Here is a 20,665-nt window from a genome sequence, read left to right on the forward strand (position 1 = left end):
GTACAGCCTTACTCTACTCCATACTCTACTCCACACCCCAGGTACCAAGGAGAGCCTTTCCCTGAGGGGGACCAGGAGTTTGGAATTATGGAGGAACAAACCGGGACGGAATACTATGCGGATGATGAGGACCAGGGGGAGGGAGAAGATGAGCAGGAAATTTACAGAGTAGATTCCCCGGTAGAGAACGAAGCCCCAGTTACCGACTCGCCAGTCGATAACCAGCCCCTCCTTAATGAGGTTCTCGCTCGCGCGGCAGAACATTTTCACATCGACACCCACGGTGTACAGGAGGAAAGGGACTTCGCAGAAGAGTTGGTGGAGAGAGGAGGCCGGTCGCTCAGACCATCCCTATCCTTAAATCTATCCAACGAAGAATAGATCCGTCCCTGGTGAACCCAAACCTCACCAGAGCAGTCAACCCCAGGGTCGAAAAACTTTTCCGGGCAGCCCAGTCTGACCCTCTCTATATAAGAGGACATCTTAAACCAGACTCCCTAGTTGTTACCAACACTCGGAAGAGGGCTGGAACACCCTTATCTTCGTCAGAAGCTCCTCCCGACAAGGAGAGCAAGAAACTTTACGGGTTTGGCAGGAAGGTAGCCTCAACCTCCGCCTACCAAGCAAGGATTGCTAACTCCACCACCCTGTTGGCCAGCTACAACTGCCATCAATGGGAAGAGGTCGCGGCACTCATAGCCTCTGCTCCTGAACCGTTAAAGGGCCAATTGGCTCGGATCTCGGCAGAAGGGAGAGCCGTGTCTGGTTGCATATTGAAAGCAACTTTCGACACCGCGGACAACGCAGGGAGATTGATAGCAGAAGGTACTGTTATCAAGAGACATGCGTGGTTACGGCAGTCGGGGTTCAAAACAGAAACTCAGGCTTCATTAATAGACAAGCCGGTGGAACCCGATCTATTGTTTGGGAAAGCGGTCGAAGACGCACTGAAAAACGCCAAGGACGAATGCGAAACACTTAAATCCCTTGGCCAACTAACCAACAAACCCCCTAACCAGAGGGGGAACAGTAATTTCCGTCGCCCACGCGGCCAAAATTCACAAAGAGGCAACTATGCCCAGGGACAGGGTACACAGTGGAACAACAGCCAGCAGTCTACCCAAAGTTACGGCAGGGGTAACAAAAGAGGTCGTGGGAGAGGCAGAGGCAGCCCCAACAAGGGAGGTGGCATGCCTCCACCAAAGCAGTGACGCTCAGTTCAGGGTCCCTTCTCACGCAACCCCAGTAGGGGGACGCATTTCCAACTTCACCCAGGCTTGGGAAGGGATCACCTCAGACAGATGGGTGCTGTCAACAGTGTCCACAGGATATTGTATAGAATTACTGCAGCGTCCCCGGAACCATCCTCCACGACAAAAAGTACACTCCCTAGAACATCAGAAAATCCTTCTCGAGGAGATCGCCATTCTGCTAGAAAAGGACGCGATAGAACTCGTCCCAGGACACCAGGTAAACAAGGGTATCTATTCAACTTACTTCCTTGTGCCAAAGAAAGATTTGACAATGCGCCCAGTATTGGACCTACGGCCTGCCAACAAGTATGTCAAGCCCCAAAAATTCCGTATGACCACGCTACAAGAGGTAATCCCCCTCCTAAAAAAGGGGGATTACATGGCAACCTTGGATATGAAAGATGCTTATTTTCATATTTCCATGCTCCCGGCGCACAGAAAGTACTTGCGCTTCAAGGTGGACAGTCGCCACTACCAATTCAAGGTACTGCCCTTCGGGATAGCTTCAGCACCAAGGGTATTTACCAAGGTACTGGCGGTGGCAGCGGCACACCTACGCAGGGAGGCAATCCAAGTGTACCCTTATCTGGACGACTGGCTCATAACTGGGGAAACCCCAGGAATTTGCAGGACAAACATTCAAAGGACTATCGACCTCCTCCACGAATTAGGCTTCTCAATCAACGAGAAGAAGTCAAGCCTGGTGCCAAGCACCTCAAAACAGTTCCTAGGAGCAATCCTAGATACTCAGGAAGGGTTGACCTTCCCTTCGGAAGAGAGAATTCGGAATATACTACTGCAAATTCCACATTATCAGTTTGGTCAACAAATAACGGTACGCAAAGCAATGCGGTTACTGGGCATGATGGCGTCATGCATTTACCTGGTCCCCCACGCGCGACTGCGCATGCGTCCCATGCAGGAATGGTTGGCGAAACAGTGGTCTCAGGCAAGTGGTCAGTGGGACGATCTATTGGTCGTTTCGCCAACACTTGTACAGAGCCTACACTGGTGGACAAGAGAGAATCTCGCAAGGGGAAAACCCTTTTACGATCCCGAAATACAGGCAGTGGTGACTACAGATGCATGCCTGACTGGGTGGGGAGCTCACCATCTCCACCACACAGCTCAGGGTCTCTGGTCTCACTCAGTAGCCAAGAACCACATCAACCTCCTAGAGCTTCTGGCAGTATTCCGAGCGCTTCGGGCGTTCGAGCCCCATCTACTAAACCTGTCGGTGCAGATCCGGACGGACAGCACGACAGCCATGTTCTATCTGAACAAGCAAGGAGGGACTCGTTCGCCAAATCTGTCCAAGCTTGCCCAGAAAATCTGGATATGGGCACTCAGACGGAACATCTTCCTGTCATCGCAACATGTTCCAGGGGAGCTCAATTCCCTAGCGGATGCTCTAAGCAGAGACTCCCTCCCAGAAGAACACGAATGGGTACTTCACAGAGAGATCGTAGAAGATCTCTTCTCTCGGTGGGGTTTCCCCACTATAGACTTATTCGCCACAAGCGAAAACAAACAATGCCCAGGATTTGCATCCAGGTTCCCCCAGCCAGACTCCCAAGGGAACGCCCTGTGGATGAACTGGTCAGGGATGTTTGCGTACGCTTTTCCACCACCTCCTCTCATCAGGAAGGTGGTGTACAAGATGAACAAAGAATCGATGACGCTCATCCTAGTTGCTCCCATGTGGGCGAGACAACCATGGTTTCCACACCTACGCAGGATGGCGGTGTGCGAGCCCATCAAACTTCCAGCCTGGTACAACCTACTGTCCCAGCAACAAGGTCAAACAGTGCACCAGCAACCCAACTCAATGAACCTGGCAGCATGGCTCCTGAGGTCATAGAGTTTGGACATCTCAATTTACCACAGAGGTGTATGGACATCCTAAAAGAATCCAGGAAACCAAACACAAGGCACTGTTACTTTGACAAGTGGAAGAGATTCGTTATTTGGTGCCAGAATAAACAAATCAACCCTGTTGATTGCACTCCTTCCAACGTCGTGACATACATGCTCCACCTGCTCGATGCAGGATTGGTTTTTAACTCTCTGAAAGTACACCTGGCAGCCCTCTCGGCTTACACCACATCCCATAACAAGGTGTCGTGGTGGAAAGTACCAGTAGTTAAAGCCTTCATGGAAGGAGTAAAGAGACTTCACCCTCCTATTTCAAACCCACCGCCAGGATGGGACCTTAATGTGGTGCTAGCTAAGCTCATGGGCCCCCCTTTCGAACCCATGCATAAAAGTAGTCTCAAACACCTGACTTATAAAACGCCTTCTTAGTAGCCATTACCTCTATAAGAAGGGTCAGTGAAATTCAGGCTCTGTCAGTGCAGGATCCGTTCTTTACTATCCACAAAGACAAACTGGTTTTACGCACACACCCTAGGTTCTCACCTACATTTATATCAAAGTTCCATGTAAACCAGTCCATCGAGCTTCCGGCTTTCTTCCAGAACCCGCAAAGCTCGGCTGAGGTGAAACTACACACCCTAGATGTGCGTAGGGCGGTCCTCTACTATATAAATAAAACCAGACCGCTAAGGAAAACAGATCAACTGTTTGTCTCCGTAGCTACAGGCAGAGAGGGAGATCGCGTCTCTAAAGGCGCTATCTCGAAGTGGATTATCAACTGTATACAGCTGTGTTACTCTCTTTCTGAAAGAACTCTGCCTTTTACGCCAAGGGCCCACTCTACTAGAGGCATTGGGGCCACTCTGGCTTTCATTGCAAATGTTCCCCTCGACACCATTTGCAAAGCAGCTACTTGGAGCTCTATTCACACTTTTACTCAGCATTACTGCATTGACACTCATTCCAAGACAGATACACAAGTGGGACAAGCGGTTCTAAGACACCTGTTTGCTCATGACCCTTCTCACATCCCACCTCCTTCTTCTGGTACTGCTCGCTAATCTATGCACAGCATGTGATCTAAGCAGATTCCACAAGCCTCAGAAGGGATACATTACTCACCGTAATCGTATTTCTGATGCTTGTATCTGCTTAGATTAACATGCGACCCACCCTTCCTCCCCTCCGAGAGAAGGCGCATGATTGCTTGTAGTCTTACCTTTCTGTCTATCTGCTTGGATTATCTGTACTCACGCTACTCCTCATGCTTCCTCATGTCAGAAAAAATACAATCTGAGGATCCTAGACGCGTGAGGGATCTTGGGTACAGTGGACGTCACACTAGGGATAGTATTACTGGCACGCCTGTGTCGACGCCCATTTTCGAGTTTCGAAAAACAAACTGTAATACTCCGCAGCTTCCACTAGATGTCGGCCTATGCACAGCATGTGAATCTAAGCAGATACAAGCATCAGAAATACGATTACGGTGAGTAATGTATCCCATATATATATCACACTTTTATGAATACATTAATATTTGATAGCACACTTATGAAGATAAAAGTGATCAACAATGGATAATTACACTAGCACAATTCATTAATTACTTAGGAGTTGGTATAAAAAGGATAAGGTATCAGAGAATACTTTTATGGTTTCAAGGAAAAGCAATGATGGAAGAATGCAGCACAGAAATAAACTGATATGGTTTCAACAATAGATGAGATGATCACTTTTTTCTTTGACAACTCACTCCCCCCCTATGCAATATGAAGAGATGGAAATGAGGGCACACAGGTTTTCAGGAATACAATCAAAAGCAGTTCAGTTCCCCCCTAGCAAGCTTAGAGCAACTGGTATGCTTTTAAACAGTCAAAAATACTTTTACACATGATTTGCAATGAAGTGAAAAATATGCTAAAAATGATTTTAATTTCCTATAGGAGATTCAGGGTAGGTGATAGCTACTTTGAATTAGTTCAGGTCAACACTAGCAATGATTCAGGAATGATTATCAGAGTAAAAACGAATTTCAGCAGTGGAAAGCAAGAAGCAACTATTTTTACAAGTGGTGAAATTGAGCCAGTTTGCAATTCGCAGCACTTTTTCCAAGTGCGTCAATCGCGATCACGGAAAAACTATAAGGGAATGTTGTATTAGGTTTGTTGGAAAGCTCAGGTTCTTAGCTTTAAAATGAAAGTTAAATCTCACTTCTAGGCCATACGGTTCAAAAGATAGGGACGTTTTTGTGGAAGTAGATTTTCAGAAATGAAGTAAAGATTCAGAATGACAAATGACACTTTCACAGCTTTGAAATCACAGAATGGACACACGATTTCTATGCAGTTCTGGACAGGTGGATACTCACTCCTAATTTTGGACTGGAATAGGCCGCCACTGGTTCTGCTCACAGCGTGGCCTCTGGTCTGGCACTACACAGCGGTCTGGGTCTGACTGGTTCTGGATACAGCTCTGCTTTCTGGGTCTGGTTCTGGCACAGAGTTCTAGCCAGAAGCAGAAACCGCACAGCCCGGCTGTTTTATTCTGATGTGCCCCTTGGAAGTCTGGGGTAAAATCAGTTTGCAAGATTGGAAGGCCAGCTGAGAAGAGTTCAGCTTGCAGTAGGCCCTCTGCTTCAAAGTTCTGGAATCTGGAGTCTGGTTTTCTTGTGCAGAGCGTCCCGCCAATGTTCAGGTGATTGAATCTGGAAGTCCCCCACTAAGGCTTGCCATCCTTACTTATAGCAGAAATTGCATCACCAAAATGGGTGTGTGTGGGGGCATAACTAAGCCTACCCATCACAACTTATCATTGGCCAAATTCTCCTCTCTCCCTTGATTGGGGGAAGGAAGTGGAGTGGCATTATGATGAGGTATGTTTATGGGTCAGAGAATCCTCCCCTTGTCACTTTGCACACATCTATTTTTGATTCAAATGCATATTTATCTATGTACAATTTTCCTAATATTATATGTCCAGTTAACATATTTTCTGTAGCGCCAAACCATCCGATCCCTGTCTTTGTAAGATGTTGTGTCCACTTCTGACAGAATTCTGCCCACTTCTGACAGAATTCTGCCCTTTTCATCCAGAACACAATATCTAAATTTTTCCAGAATTTACACAAATGTGCGCAAGGAATATGGGCATCAGATGATGAAGTGTCAGATTTTTAACATACAGACATTTGGAGTAATACCCTATTTTCCGCCACTACGCCCCAGAACATACCACAGAGTCCTAACACCTCTTAAAATGTGCGCAGAAAAATCACAGGAATAATTATATTATTTATATAATTTTGACAATTTTGTACTATAAATTATCCATCTTTTTAAAATTATGCTCTGGCCCAGATGGGTGTGGTTAAGTCCCAAAGCACATGGGGGAATTTCTGGTTTGTCCACTTCCTCCAAGCTCAGCTGGCTCACAGAGGCAGTGCCCCTCCTAGTTTCTTCCAAGAGGATGCCATTTACGACCTCCTGATTTAGCAATTGCTTTGAGCCAAGGGAAGTTCATTGTTCTGTTTCCCTGCAGTCCCAGGTACCCCTCCCCTGATTCAATCAGAGAGGTGTAATCTCCTTTTGGCGGGGAGCAGAAGGCAGGCCAGGCCTGTGAATGCAGTTGCTGGGCAAGTTTCAACTCCTGTCAGGGGTAGTTGCCGGGCAGAATTCAATCCCTTTAAGCCAGGCTTCAGCCAAAGGTCACTTTTGTTCCAATTTTTCTTCATTCAAATCAAACTTACAATTTTTACTCATGCAGCTAGAACGCTGATTCTAAGTTCAAAACTATGACATTTAAACAGTTGCAACTTATGTGACACTCAAAAGTAGGTCACTCATTTATTTTAAACGTTTCGATTTTAGTGGCTTTAAATCCAATTTCACTTGAGCTTCTGACATCCACAGCTCAGCCAGTTTTGTTATGAACATTATTTTAGGCTCTTAATCTTTCCTGATTTTGTATGCACACAAGACTTCATTCTACCAGACGTCTGCTGGTGTTCCGTAAGATTTTTGAATATCTTGCAATGTTTGAAATAGGCATTTTGAGCTTGCATTCAGAGAAACAAAGGTGATTTCAAAGCGCTTTTTTGAGCTAACAGGCACTGCTGTTTTTCCTTTGGCACCACCTTTCACTCATGGCGCTTCTGGCCCATCATGCTCACACTGGTGGGTGGCAGGTCAGGCGACCATTTTGGTGTGCGCAAAAACTGTGCGGTTTTCTGGATTCTGGCGTAAATGTGGGCTTTTCGGCCATCTTGGATTTTCTAAGCCGACAGCACCAAATATTGCAGTATAATAACTCGAACATGGGTCAATACACCTGACACCCTAAATCGACAAACTAATGCAGTCGCCGCTGCCTCGGCTTACACATGTAAGTTGATTACAGCCTGCCGCCCATTCCTCTCCACTCATTCTTGCCAGGACATTGGTTATGTCTAAACTTGATTACTGCAATGCACTGTATCAAGGCACCAACCAACGCAACCTCAACAAACTACCGATCTCCCAAAACAATGCTATTAGAGCAGTCCTCAACATCCCTAGATCGGCTCACATCACTGACACTAGGAAGAGCTTACACTGGCTCACTGTTTCTCAAAGGATATCGCTCAAATCACTGACCCTCACTCACAAATGTGTAAACAACCAGGCACCTATCTACTTAGCCTCCCGCTTCTCTCAGTACACCCCCTCATGGACTCCAAGATCTGCCCAAGCACACTCCCTTACGATACCTAAATACAACCTACAGACTGCCGGAGGTGTTGGCTTCCCAGTCCTTGCAGCCAAACTTTGGCACTCACTGCCACTCCATCAGAACCCTTCCCTCTGCCACCCTATTCAAACACAAAGCCAAGCTCTGGCTATCCGCTACATCCCACTCACTGCCATTCTAAGCCACCTGATCCACTGCACCTGTCCTGCCGGTACTTTACTGCTTTGTGAATTTAATATGTTTTTGCCTGTAACTGTATTCATGCCATTCATGTACCTATGTGCCTTAAGATATGCGCCTGGTTGCCCTCGGCCTTGTGCGCTATACAAATAAATAAAATACAAATACAAAAAATACAAATATACGGTAAAGTCCACAGGGTAATTTGATCAGAGTAAGTCGACTCGATTAAGTGGCTGTAATCTCAACGGGCAGGATAGGGCATTACAATCTTTTTGCATATAATTTTAAAGTGGCATCCACATAGTCATGAATGACATCAGGGAGTCATTCATAATGACAATTTCCCCATTGCCCGAACATTCCATAGCTTTGTCGAGTCACAAATTGATCGTTGGAGGTGGGAGAGGGGTTCTGTCTGTCTCCAGAAATGGAGAATAGGTAGTTTGGCCACCAGCAGGAGATGGGTCACCAGTGTAAGTTCCATCAACATGCCATCCTGACGTACTACATCATTGAGATCCAGAATACACAGCAAAGGATCGCTTAGAATTTTCTCCTTAAAGATCTCTTTCATCTTAGATCTTTCCTTAAACCAGAAGTCCTGTATCAAAGGGCAATCCCAGAGTGCATGCAATAGTGTGCCTTCTAATCCACACCACCTCCAACACATTCTAGAATTATTTAGGGTTATATAATGCATCTGAGCTGGTGTTTTACACTACCTGGTCAGTATATTAGATTGTGTCTCCTGGAGGCATGGGCAGATTGAAATCCTATTTCCATCATTAATCTTTTCCTAATCCTCTGGGGGCACATTGAAACCCAGTTCACGCTCCCAACCCTCACAATACGATTGGCGCTCAGACATATTCAGCAAATGTATTGATTTATAGAGCTTAGAAATCAGTCCCTTAGACTCCGGAGCCTCCTGAAACACCAATTACAGCTGTTATCTCCCTCATCGCCAGCGTAACATTGGTGGAATGGAGAACCCATTGCCTAGCCTGCCCAAACCTATCGGTCTCTTTGTGGCCCAAGTTCCCCTTGCATTCCTCAAAAGTACAGATTTTCCTATTCAAAAATAGGTCCCACATTTTACTTCTTCCCTTGTCTAGCCAAGTCATAAGCTCTCTGTCCGTCCTCATGGGAGTAAAGTCCTCATTATGTATGGGGAGGGGAAGGTAGTGGCCCCCTTCTGTTTACAAATACTATCCCATACCTTGAGGGAAGCCCGAGTGATGTGTTTGGAGTAAAGGCTCTGGGCTTGCATGTGATGAGGCAGCCATGGCTATGTCCATAAGTGTCTTCCCGCTACAGCCAGCTCCATAGTTACCCATAATTTCTCAGAGTCCTGTTGCAGCCAGTCTATTGGGGATCGGGTTTGTGCTGCCCTATAGTAGTTCCAAAGTTTAACGCCAATCACCCTTGTAACCTAGCCATGAACAGTATATCCATATTGACTCAATTTAACCTCCCCTTCCATAGGAACTGTAGTAGCATAGCATCCCAGTTTCCATTGGTACTTTTAGCATTGGAATGGGAACTGACTGGAGTAAGTGAAGGAATTGTGGAACGACGTTCATTTTAACAACCGCCATTTTACCAAACCAAGAAGAGTGTAAACACTCCGACGGTCTAAACCATTCCTGATGTCTTTCACCAGAACAGAGTAGCTGACCCCAAAGAGGTCCCCAATCTTGCAGGGTATATTGACGCAGAGGCATCAAATTGTTTTAAATTCGGTCCTCAGCTGGGTGGAAGGGGGTATTAAGACCCAGGATTCTTTACTTAGAATTATTCATTTTAAATCTAGAGACACGTCCAAGCAATGTCTTCCTCTACACTTTGTAGCGGGTTAAGGGGGGGTCTGTTAACGTCCAAATATTTTCATCCACAAAGATTGACCTTATGATGTATTCCCACAATGCGCTCATTGGTTCTTATGCGCGTTGCGAGGGGTTCCATTACCAATGCAAACAGTAATGGTGAGAGGGGACAGCCTTGCCTAGTGCCGCTGCTCAGTTGAATCAGTGTTGTTAGAGCCCTGTTGACTAGTAGCCATGCAGGAGGAGTCACATAGAGAGAATCATCTGGGACGTTTTGGGTCCCAGGTTGAATTTGTGTAATACTTCCGTAGAAACCCCCACTACACACAGTCAAACTCTTTCTCAGCGTCAAGTGCCGGTCGGAGTGAATGAACAAGTCTTGTACCAGATTTGTCTACTAAATGTAGTACTATTCTCATATTGTCTACAATGCCCTGTCCCTTGATGAAGCCTGACTGATCAGGGTCTATGAGAGCAGGCATGAACTTCTCCAGCCCTAGTAGTGAGGATTTTAGTAAATATCTTGGAATCTAGGTTTAGTAAAGCTAAGGGCCTGTAGGAAGAGCATCGTTTGGGACCTTTACCCAATCTAGGTATTAAGGTCACCTGGGCCTCTGTCATTGAAGTTGGGAGATTGCTGCCATTTCAGATGGAGTTAAAGATGGCAGCCAAGGATTTAGCTAGCACCTGGCTCAGTGATATATAAAAGCTAGCCATAAATGCGTCCAGAACAGGGGCCTTGTTTTTAGCGTTTTTATAGCTTGAACATCTTGTGGTTCTTTCGGGGCCTCTTGGGACTCCCTATCCCTCGTCCGCCAGATGGGGCAGTTTCACTTCTAATTATGCTTTGATGTCTGAGCGGGTAGGGTCACTGGATGCATAGAGCTTGGTGTACAATTCGTGGACTAGTTCCTTTTTCTTGCTCTCTTCCATCCATTCCTTTCCCTCTGCATCAACTATGGTGTGTATTAACGATTGGCTTGTCTACTGTCTAAGAAGGTGAGCTAAAAGTTTCCCTGGCACATTCCCCTGTTTGAAAAATCTATGTCCTAACCTAAGCATGGTGTGTTCCACTTTGAGGAGTCCTCCACAGTCTCAACTGACTCTTGGTCATTGTGAGTGCCCTAAGGTGTTGTATAGTCCGGGGTTTGCAATAGGTCTGGTCAGCTCTCTTAACGTCGCCTATTAATTGCTCTTCAGCCAGGCTCCTGATGCATTTCATCCCGACTGCACTTGCCATTATGGCTGATCTTGCGACCGCTTTCAACGTGTCCCAGTGGACGCCCTCCACAGTGTCCTCGGGGCGGTTATTGGTTAGGTAGTCCCGGAATGCTCCCTTTAGGTCCTCCAGACCCACTGGATCCTGTAATATACCTGGCGGGAGCCAATATTAGTAGGACTTGCCATGGTGCAACCAGTCCTTCAGTATCACCATGTTATGATTGGTGAGGGTCATAGGTTCAATATCTGAGGACAGTTCAAGTTTGGCCATGCCGGACGTCATGAAAAGGTAATGGATGCCTGAGGCTGAAGTGTGCACATGAGAGTTGTATGTGTAAGCTGTGACATTGAGATGCAGAGTTCGTCCTACATCTACCAAATTAAGGTCTGCTAAGTGATTTTGCAATCTGAGATGCTGACCTTGTCGTGGAGTAAGTGGTTTGTGTCGACCTGTCTTTCACCCCCTATATTACCAGGTTCATATCGGAAAGTAAAAGGAATTCCCCTTGTCCCGCCTTCCCAGCTCTTCCAGCATCCATAACATAAAGGGTTCTTGTGCTGTGTTAGGAGAGTAAAATGAAAGGATTGTGATCTGTCTGCCCTGGATTTCCCGCACCACTATTATGTGCCTGCCGCCTGTGTCTTTGCTAGTTGTTGTGTGTGTGTGTGTGTGTGAAGTCCAGATCTTTATGTATCAGGATCGATTCCACCGCCCATTTACTGTCTGACGAGGGGTGATATTGGTGCAGATAATTTCTGTTCCTAAACTTTCCCTGGTCCTTTTTCAACAGGTGGGTTTCTTGGAGGGCTTCTACATGTATTTGCTATCTTTTAAGCTCCCTAAACAGCTGGGTCCATTTCTCCAGGGCATTTAGACCTTGGGCATTTATGGTCCCCACATCAACTACTATGGTAGAGAAGAGAGTTTCTCAGATCTTATGGGGTTGGGCCAACCCCTCCAGTTTACCCCCATCCATACAGCCGCCCATTGTTATTCTGCGAAGCCAAATACTCAGCCCCCCGTCACGATGCCCTCTCTGTAGCTGATCATCACTCATAGTAAACAAAACCCATATAACTCCTGTACCAAATCCCTTATTTCCTTGAAAAGGCAGAATTCCTGCTTTGGAAGAGACTCCCAGCTCCTCCCAATCGGCCCATCAGTAACGATGCATATGAACCCTGCAGCGCTCAAACCTTGGAACTAGAAAACCTCATACCAGCAACTGCAGGGAACAATTCTATTATAACATTATAACATTATTACCATTGCCGTCACTGGCTGATTGGTCTCTGCTCACCAGAGGCCCCAAAAGAGATGGATAGGCCCCATGTCGTATCCAGGTCAGCGGTCATTCCTTTTTTTCCAGCTTGCACAGTGTGCCAAGACTCCAACCTTGGGCCCCTTACTTTGGTACACGTGGATTGGGATGTTGTTCCCTCTTCCACCTGGATGTTGAGCAGATTGGCTCCTTCTTCCAGTGTGAAAACTGTGTGAAGCCTGTCTTTCAACTTAAACTGGTGTTTCCACTTGTACCTAATGTCCTGGCACCGTAGTGCTTCTGTGACTGTCCTCAGTGAGCGTTGAGTTGCCAAAAGTAGGTTGGGAAACTTCCTGGTACATTTAGTTCTTAGATTCTCTGAACTGAATGCCATTGGACTTTCTTGCTTCTCCAAGGATAGACTCCTTCACCTGGTAATCGTGGCGTTTCACCATGATGTCTATGGGTGGGCGGCCATATTGATTTCTCTTGGGGCCGACACTATGTGCCCTATCAATTTTATAGCACTGAGGAGGCAGTTGCGTGTGACCTGTCCAAAGAGCTGCTGTATACAGTCCCCCATGTCTCCTCCTTGCGCTCCCTCGTGGCGGAATTTTATGCGCAAGTTGGCTCTCCTCGCTCAGTTTTCCTGAAAGTCGCACTTGGTTTTTGAAGACTCAGTGTTGTCTTGTAGGGCTGCCACTAAGTCCTGCACACTTCTTAGGTCCATCTCAAGTCGTCAGAAAGCACACGTTGTGGTCAACCCGGTCACCTGGTGCTCCTATATCTTTCCTGTTTTCCCCAGTGGAATCCAACATTTCCTTCCTGAGCCCCGCTATTTCAGATCGCAGGGAGTCCCTGATGTCCTGCCATAGTGAGATTAGGCAGTGGGTCAGAAACTCGGGTCAGTGATGGCTGCGTTCCGCTGTCAAATTTCCCTCCAGTGCCTTGGCTGAGATAGGCTGCTTGAGTGTCGGCACCAGGGATTTTTACATATTTGAGTCCCTTATTTGTTGGGTGGGGGGGGGTTGGGTCTCGCACCAGGGATTCCAGGGCATACGCAGCCTGTAGGTTTGTGGCCTTGGCCCCCCACTACTCTGGTCCGGACCCAATGTGTGCCAATCTTGGGACCAAAGGCACAGAGAACACTGCAACAGGACTTGAAGGTGGTAATTCTGGTAGCTTGCATTATGTGGAGGACTTATTGTCCAGAGCCCTGTGGGGCCAGACACTGGCCTAGGGCACCAGACATGATTTCCTGCTTTGCTGCTTGCTTTATTTCTCTTATTGTTTCTGGGTTTTTTCAGGCCCATGGATCGCTTGCCACCAGCTATGCCCCCGGCCACCATAGAAGGGGTGGCTCACCACTTTCTGTGGCTTACTCCGTACCCTTGCCTCCGCTGTCTGCCCATGCCTGGGACCAAAGATGACGGTACTAATTTTGTGCCAGCTCCACTTGTATATTTTGAAGATTTTGTTGTATAGTCGATCAGAGAGCCCATTCCTTAGCACATAAAGCATCCCTCAGATTTGTATAGGGCCAAGTGCATGGCCTGGGCCCAGAGCGAACTCCACTCTGCCCACTGGGGCAGTGGTTCATCTGCTAAGATGAGATTTTTAGCTGCTGGAGGGGAGAAGAGGAGGAGCCGCCGCATTTACCAGATATCACCATGGCACCACATCAGAGGAAGGAGCCGTCCACGGACAGCCACCACCGAAACCGCGGTAGGCAAAAGAGAAATCTGATCCGCCACCTTTTGTAGTTTGCTGCCACCACCACCATGGCCCGAGCTTGTGCATTCACCCGCTTCGCTTCTCTCAGTACAGGACAAGCCTTAAACTGCTCAGCCAATGTTGTAGGTGCCCCCTCGGAACCCGCCTGCCTCAGTCCTGCGTCTGCCCCAGCAAACCTCCAAGTCCCTGTTCACCATCCTCTCGCCCTCCACGACGGTGCCACCGGGGATCACCACGCACCAAGTCTTTGCTTCATCTGGAGCCCACTAACGTTTTGTGGCTCGCCTGGGCCCTGATCTAGTGGAGCTGTGCAGCGCTCATCAAAGCGGTCGCCATCTTGGAGGTTCGGGCTCCCTCACCCTCCGCTTTGCAGGTCAGCAGCGATCTGCGTCAGAGTTCTTGAAGCACCCCGGGAGGCCACCTATTCCCTCGCAGCCACGCTTGTGCTATTTTCATGTATCAGGTTTGAGGTGTCAGAAATATAAGGCAGACACAGTTTAGAGGGTTTTTCAAATAATGGCATTTTATTAAGCCAAAATTAGAAATCTAACCCCTATCTTGCCCTATTCTAATGGGGTTTCCCTGCCTAAACCAACTAAGGAAAAATACTCTAGGATCACTTTTGTGGGCCTCACACTTCTACAATAACATAAACAAGTAAGTGTATGGTAACTTGTAAGTAAAACACTTATATGTGTAACACCTTGGAATGTATTCAACACAAAGAGTTCCAACACAGTTCCTGGCAAAGTCTATTTGGATTGAATGAAACGCCCAAAACTTCACAGTTCAACCCAGAGAAGATCCTTCTCATCTAGGTCTAGGAAATAGAGTTCAAGAAATTTGTTAAAGAAAATATACTGCTTCTTTTGCAATGCCATGTAAAAATGTAACTTCTTGACTCAGAGTATCACAGTGCCTCCTCCTTGGCACCATCAAACATTCCAGCTTCCTCAGAAAATGTCACAGTGCTTCTCCTTTGGCACCATGAAACAGAAGGTTGCTTCACAGCACTTTCCTCTTTGCACCATGCAACTTAAAAGTACCAAACACTTTTTTCTGCGTTTAAACTCAAAAACTTCTTTAAATTTAAACAGCTCTTAACATTTCTGTATAATGTTATAATGAAGACGAGAATTTCACCAATGCCCTTTCAGCTTCCTTCTAGGGCTACTATTAAACCGTCTTGTCTTTTGTTCAGCCACCAAACAAGTATCTTCCAATTCAACCTCTATTACCCTTGATAATGTAAGTTCTTGACCAATAGCTGTAACTCCCACACCATAGTCAATCATGTACAACCTCTACCTTTAACAATGTGAGATCAGCCCCCTTTCCTCTGGTAGTAATAGCTATTCCCAAAATAAGCTATTTCAGTCACTTTTGGCTGATGGTAATACTTGTTCACTCTTGGCTTAATGTAATGCTTGCTCGTTCTTTCTTGCTCACTTCATAGAGGTTTAATAATTGGGTAACAAGATACAATGTTGTCAGGTCTTTATTGAGGCTTCGTATTTGTTTTAAAGTCATTTTTAAGTGCATGTGACCACTCTTAATGTTGTTAAAGCTGTTTGAACACGTATTGGGTTTAAACTTTCTTCATCAGCGTATTTGTTCATAGGCTAGTGCTGCATTTGTTGCACTCCATTGTCTGACACGCTCCGGTCAGCTTTATTCAATTCCTCTCTTTCGCGAGGGAAATGCAGCTGGTTACAGTTGCCCACCTGCACTGCCTGAAGGCTTGAGAACGTGCTGCAACACCCACTGGCAGCTCTCTGCCCCTGTCCCAGACCGTAGGGCTTCTACCACAGGTATTTCCTTGGCTGGGCATGCTTCTCTATGCAAGCTACCTTTGCTTCCACCCCACAGGCACAGAGTTCGGCTCACCACGACCCCCTGGAGCATGCCAACCTCCAGGCACATGCTTCTCCCTGCGAAAACTCTGCAGTTAGGTTCACCTGTGGGAAAGCTTTCAGACTTCACGCTTCTCACTGTGCAACCTCTGCAATCCAGACTTTGGAGGAAAAGGACCAACTCAGGATTGGAAACTAGAATAAGTGGATGGTAAATCCCAGCGTCCCTGCTTTCCTCCCACTTCTGTGGATTTCGCCAGCAAAGTGTTTTCTTCTGCCACCGCCTTCTGCCCCAGCAAGTACTTCTGCTGCTACAACTGCTATTACTTCTTCCACCACGACTGCTCCTACTGGCCTGCACCTGAGAGAGCTTTTTAAGCTTCCCAGCCTCCCTCAGGTGTGGGCTGTTAAGCCTAATTGCCTGACCTTCAGGCCTACACTGGTCTTAAGCCCTCTTCTTCGTCCAAGTACTCCTCGGATCTCGAAGCAACAAATTCATTTCTGAGAAGCAATTTACTATTCTTGACTTTAGAACTTTTTTGTTTACAGATTTTAAAAGGTACTTTATCATGTTAAATCACAGTATGGAAAGGCAGTAAACACAAGCCCCCATTTACAGATTTATTGCCTTTATGCCATTGGGAGTAAGGGTCATGTTCAATCACATTAGGTGTAACAGGTTCCTCCTTAATTGGGATATTTAAAGATGTTACATTCCATTCGCCCATATTTCTCAACTTAACATGGGGATCATGCATATTGTAACAGCAGTAAGCAATTGAATGTTTTGGTATATATGAAAGGTGATTCCCTTTCAAAGGAGGAGGCCATGTCTCATCCCACGGGATCCCATCACCCCCCCCTCCTCCGGGCCCTGCCTCCTCCCAGGTGATCCTCCAGTTGTACACCACCCCCAAGGCCAGGATCAGGAAGTGTCTGCCTTTCATTGACCACCTGGGAGGAGACTTTAGGCAGGGGTACAGTGAGGGATCCATAGGATTCATCACAGAGGTACGTCGGCACCGCTGCAACTCATATTGATCAGGCGATGGTCAGAGTTGGGTCAGAGACACACGTCTTACCGCTCCACCATCTTGGCCACGCCCCCAGGAGTTTTATCTTTAAGCGATTTAATGGCCTGCTCAACCTCCTCCTCCTGTATCGGCCAATCTACTTCTTGATCCATCTTCTTAGTCAAACCCGGGAGAGTTGCAGCAATTAAATAGTCTACCTGTATCCTAGTGTTACACAGTGTACATGATAGAGGAGTAATAAAGATGTATTAAATGAATTTTACTAGCATCATCATAATGCAGAATCCCCAAATCATCATTGTATTTAGCAGGTCTTTGGACTAATAGTTGATTTGCTTTATTCCCCCTTGTATAGTATTATTGTTTTGGTTTTAGCATAGCATGCACAGTCCTCTCCGCAAAGAGCCTCCCAAGCTGGGCCCTAGCAACCCTCAACTTGCGCATGGCTTTTAATGTCCCAGCCGCTTTCTGCTCCCTCTCTCTCAATCGAACCTTATCCTCCAAACCCATTCTATACCCTATCCTTGCTTTGGTGTAAGCAGCTGTAGGACTTATGAATTCCCCTCAGATGGCCGCTTTCATGGCATCCCAGATCAGCCCCAAAGATGAGTTCATTACCAAGTTTGTTTCGAAATCATTTGTAATGGCTTACGCAATCTCTTTGGACAGCACCCTATCTTTCATTATTGGGTCGCAACGTCTCCAAGGCAGTCTAACCGGGAGTTCGTAACCATTACTGTGAGTAGTAGCAGTACTGGAGCATGATCAGAGAGCATTCTGGTTTCAATGCTAGCTTCTGGAATACACAGAACCAGGGAAGATGCTAGTAATATGCCTTCAATCCTTGAGAAATTTCTGTAAACGTGGGAAAATGTATGTAATCTTTGCAGGTGCCATTTCTGAATCTCCTGATATCAATACGCCACATTTCCCTGAAAAGGTTATCGCGTTTCTGTAATCTATTTGTGTAGGTGGGAGCATCTTTTCCACATCTGTATCCAAGGTTGCAAACTCCCCCATTGCGACTTGGCCCTCAGCAAAAGCCAGAGCTTGGGGTAAAAAGTCAGCCAAGAACTGGTCCTTTTTATTAATAGATGCATATACAGAGAAAAGCATAAAAACATGATCCATGAAATGGCCCTTAATTCCCAGGAACCTACCTCCAGGGTCAGAAAGGATCTTAGATTTGACAAAGGGAATTGCCTTAGAGCTCAAAATAGCAACTCCCTCCTCTCCCCCCCGGTAGCAAAGAAACATCAATGCAACTGCCTATGCGATAGTCGGTGTTCATCTATTCTCAGCAAGTGAGTCTCTTGGAGGAAAGCCACCGAAGCCAACAGTTCACACAGTTGGGACATGACTGATTTCCTCTTTATGAGTGAGTTCAGACCTTGAATGTTCCAAGTTATCATGCAGAGGGAGTCTGCCACTTTACACTCATGGTGGTTTGCCATGGGTTCTGGGATCCCAGGTACCTCATAAGAAGTGCTCGGTAATAATACAACATAAAGTCTCCAGCCTGTCCCTGGCCTGTCAGTCTCACTACATTTTCCTCCAACATCAGTTCACTTTACTGTGCTCCCCATCTCACTTACCACAATCCGGTACAAACAACTAGCATAACCAAATAACCAATGAGGCGAAACCAAAGCCATGAGAAACCTAGCCCTATCATCTTATTTTACCAGCTTCCACAAAGCCAAGATTCCTGTACAAACCACCCGGCATGGCATGCGACAGATGCTTCGCTAATAAGTGGCATTAGAACACCGGTTAGTCTTGACTTAGCCATGTATCCTTTCATTTTGTGTAGTATAATCTATGAAAAATAGGTATTCAGTGGTTAATGAATATAGTCGCCCATCGTTAAATATGAGATGTTTTTTTATCCTACTATTCAGCCTTCCCAAAATATACCAAGACTGTTTTCATGATATAAACCAGCTCCAGTCTTAAGACTATGTGGGCAAAGTTGTGTCTAGTCGGAAAAATGAATACCACTCTCATGTGCAATGTTAAATTGGTACAATGTTTTTGCATGTTACGCGAGAGGGATACCATTGGAGAAAAACTGGAGAAAAGTTTTGAACGCCAATGTTGAATGCTTAAATGAGCGGACATTGACAAAAGAAGTGCTGGGGCTCATACTTTGCAAAATGTGGGCCAGAGTGAACACAACAAGGTAATTCTGCTGCACACATAGCAGGTCTATGAGATAGTGAGGTGTAAATGGAATCTGAGCAACAACGCGCATTCAAGAATTTTAAATCTTAATCTCCTCCCTCATCTTCTCTTGTATGTTTTACTGCTCTCCCCTTCTTTTTGGTCTCCCTGCCTCTCATCTTGCCACCTTCAAATCCATCTACCACTCCACTATCCATACACTTTGTCTTCTTGCCCGCCGTGACTCCATTTCCTCTTCGCTCTCTTTCCTTGGCTGGCTTCCCTTTCACTCTCAACTTAAATTCCAATTCCTTTGTCTTGTATTCAAATCTCTCTACGACCTTGCCCCCCCCTATCTCTCTTCCCTCCTCTCGTTCTATACTCCCTCCCTGCCTCTCCACTCTGCTGAACTCTTCTTACTCACTGTTCCCCCCCAATCCCCATGTGCCTCATCACAATTCTGTTCCTTTCAGCTCTTGGTCCCCCTACATTGGAACTCTTTACCTTTCTCTGTCTGCTCCATTCCATCATACTTCTCCTTCCGCACCTACCTGAAATCTCTTCTTCTCCATCCCCCCTTGATCTCCCTTCCTACCCATCTCCCTTCCCTCCCTTTCCCTTATCCCTCCTCCTCATCCTTTCCTTATCCCTTCCCTAACCTAGGTAAATTGTTCTATATATTGTCTCGCTGGTTTTTTTTCATGATTGTTTTTATGCTTCATTCATTATTCTTGTATCCTGTTATACTGTAAAGCGCTTTGGATTAAATCGCTATATAAACCTAATAAAAATACAAATGCAAATCGAAAGTCCTCCTAAGGTAAAATATTTTCTTTTTTTTCTTTGCAACAAAGGCCGATGATGATAATCACTCAGAAGATCACAAGTTTGGCTTTTGAAATCCATGATGGTAAGAACTGAATAGGCCATCCCCATATTATTTCTGGTTTCCTTTGTTATCTTGTTTCATTTATTCTGCTCCTTAATTTAGTTTTTTCAAATTGCTTTTTTTTTTACTTGATTTTATTAACATTTTTAACAACATACAATCTCTGCATGAACACGTTTTCAATAGTCCAAAGATACACTTCCTCTCCCACCCTCCCCCTAACCTCTTCACATAGGATGTTTCAGTAACAAAAATAAACACCAACAAAGTTAGTCTGCGGAAGACATGGGTCTGTTATAGAATAGCCGCCCAAAATTGCCTTAGGCTCCCCCACTCAGATACCCAAGGAGGATGCACAGCCATTCCCACATGACCTCCTGACAGCGCAGGATCCTCGCAAATGCCCTAGGGCATGTGAGCACCTTTGCCATGTGTTCCCTTCACCACGTGCCCCGAATCCCCACCCGCCCGCTCTAACCTTTTGTTCTCCTGGATCCGAGACCCCTCTGCCCTCACTCTCATGTTCGTCTACCCTCCTCCTTAAAATTAGCGATCAAGATCCCCCATTCCTCATGATCGGAGCCCAGGTAATTGGTAAGAATTGAATATGTCGTCCCTATATTATTTATGATTTCCTTTATCTT

At 46.1% G+C, this 20,665-nt stretch overlaps 1 protein-coding gene across 1 annotated transcript in view; it reads left to right on the forward strand.

The window, feature by feature from the left end:
* MBOAT2 (membrane bound O-acyltransferase domain containing 2) overlaps positions 1-20,665 on the forward strand; it is a 1,191,404-nt gene that overhangs the window by 817,022 nt on the left and 353,717 nt on the right. The window contains exon 5 of the mRNA XM_069606006.1: positions 19,987-20,042. Coding sequence (XP_069462107.1) covers positions 19,987-20,042 — 56 coding nt within the window. The remainder of the gene's footprint in view (positions 1-19,986; positions 20,043-20,665) is intronic.

This window comes from Ambystoma mexicanum, chromosome 4p, assembly GCF_040938575.1.
Source record: "Ambystoma mexicanum isolate Mex_15411 chromosome 4p, UKY_AmexF1_1, whole genome shotgun sequence".
Taxonomy (NCBI): Eukaryota; Metazoa; Chordata; class Amphibia; order Caudata; family Ambystomatidae; genus Ambystoma; species Ambystoma mexicanum.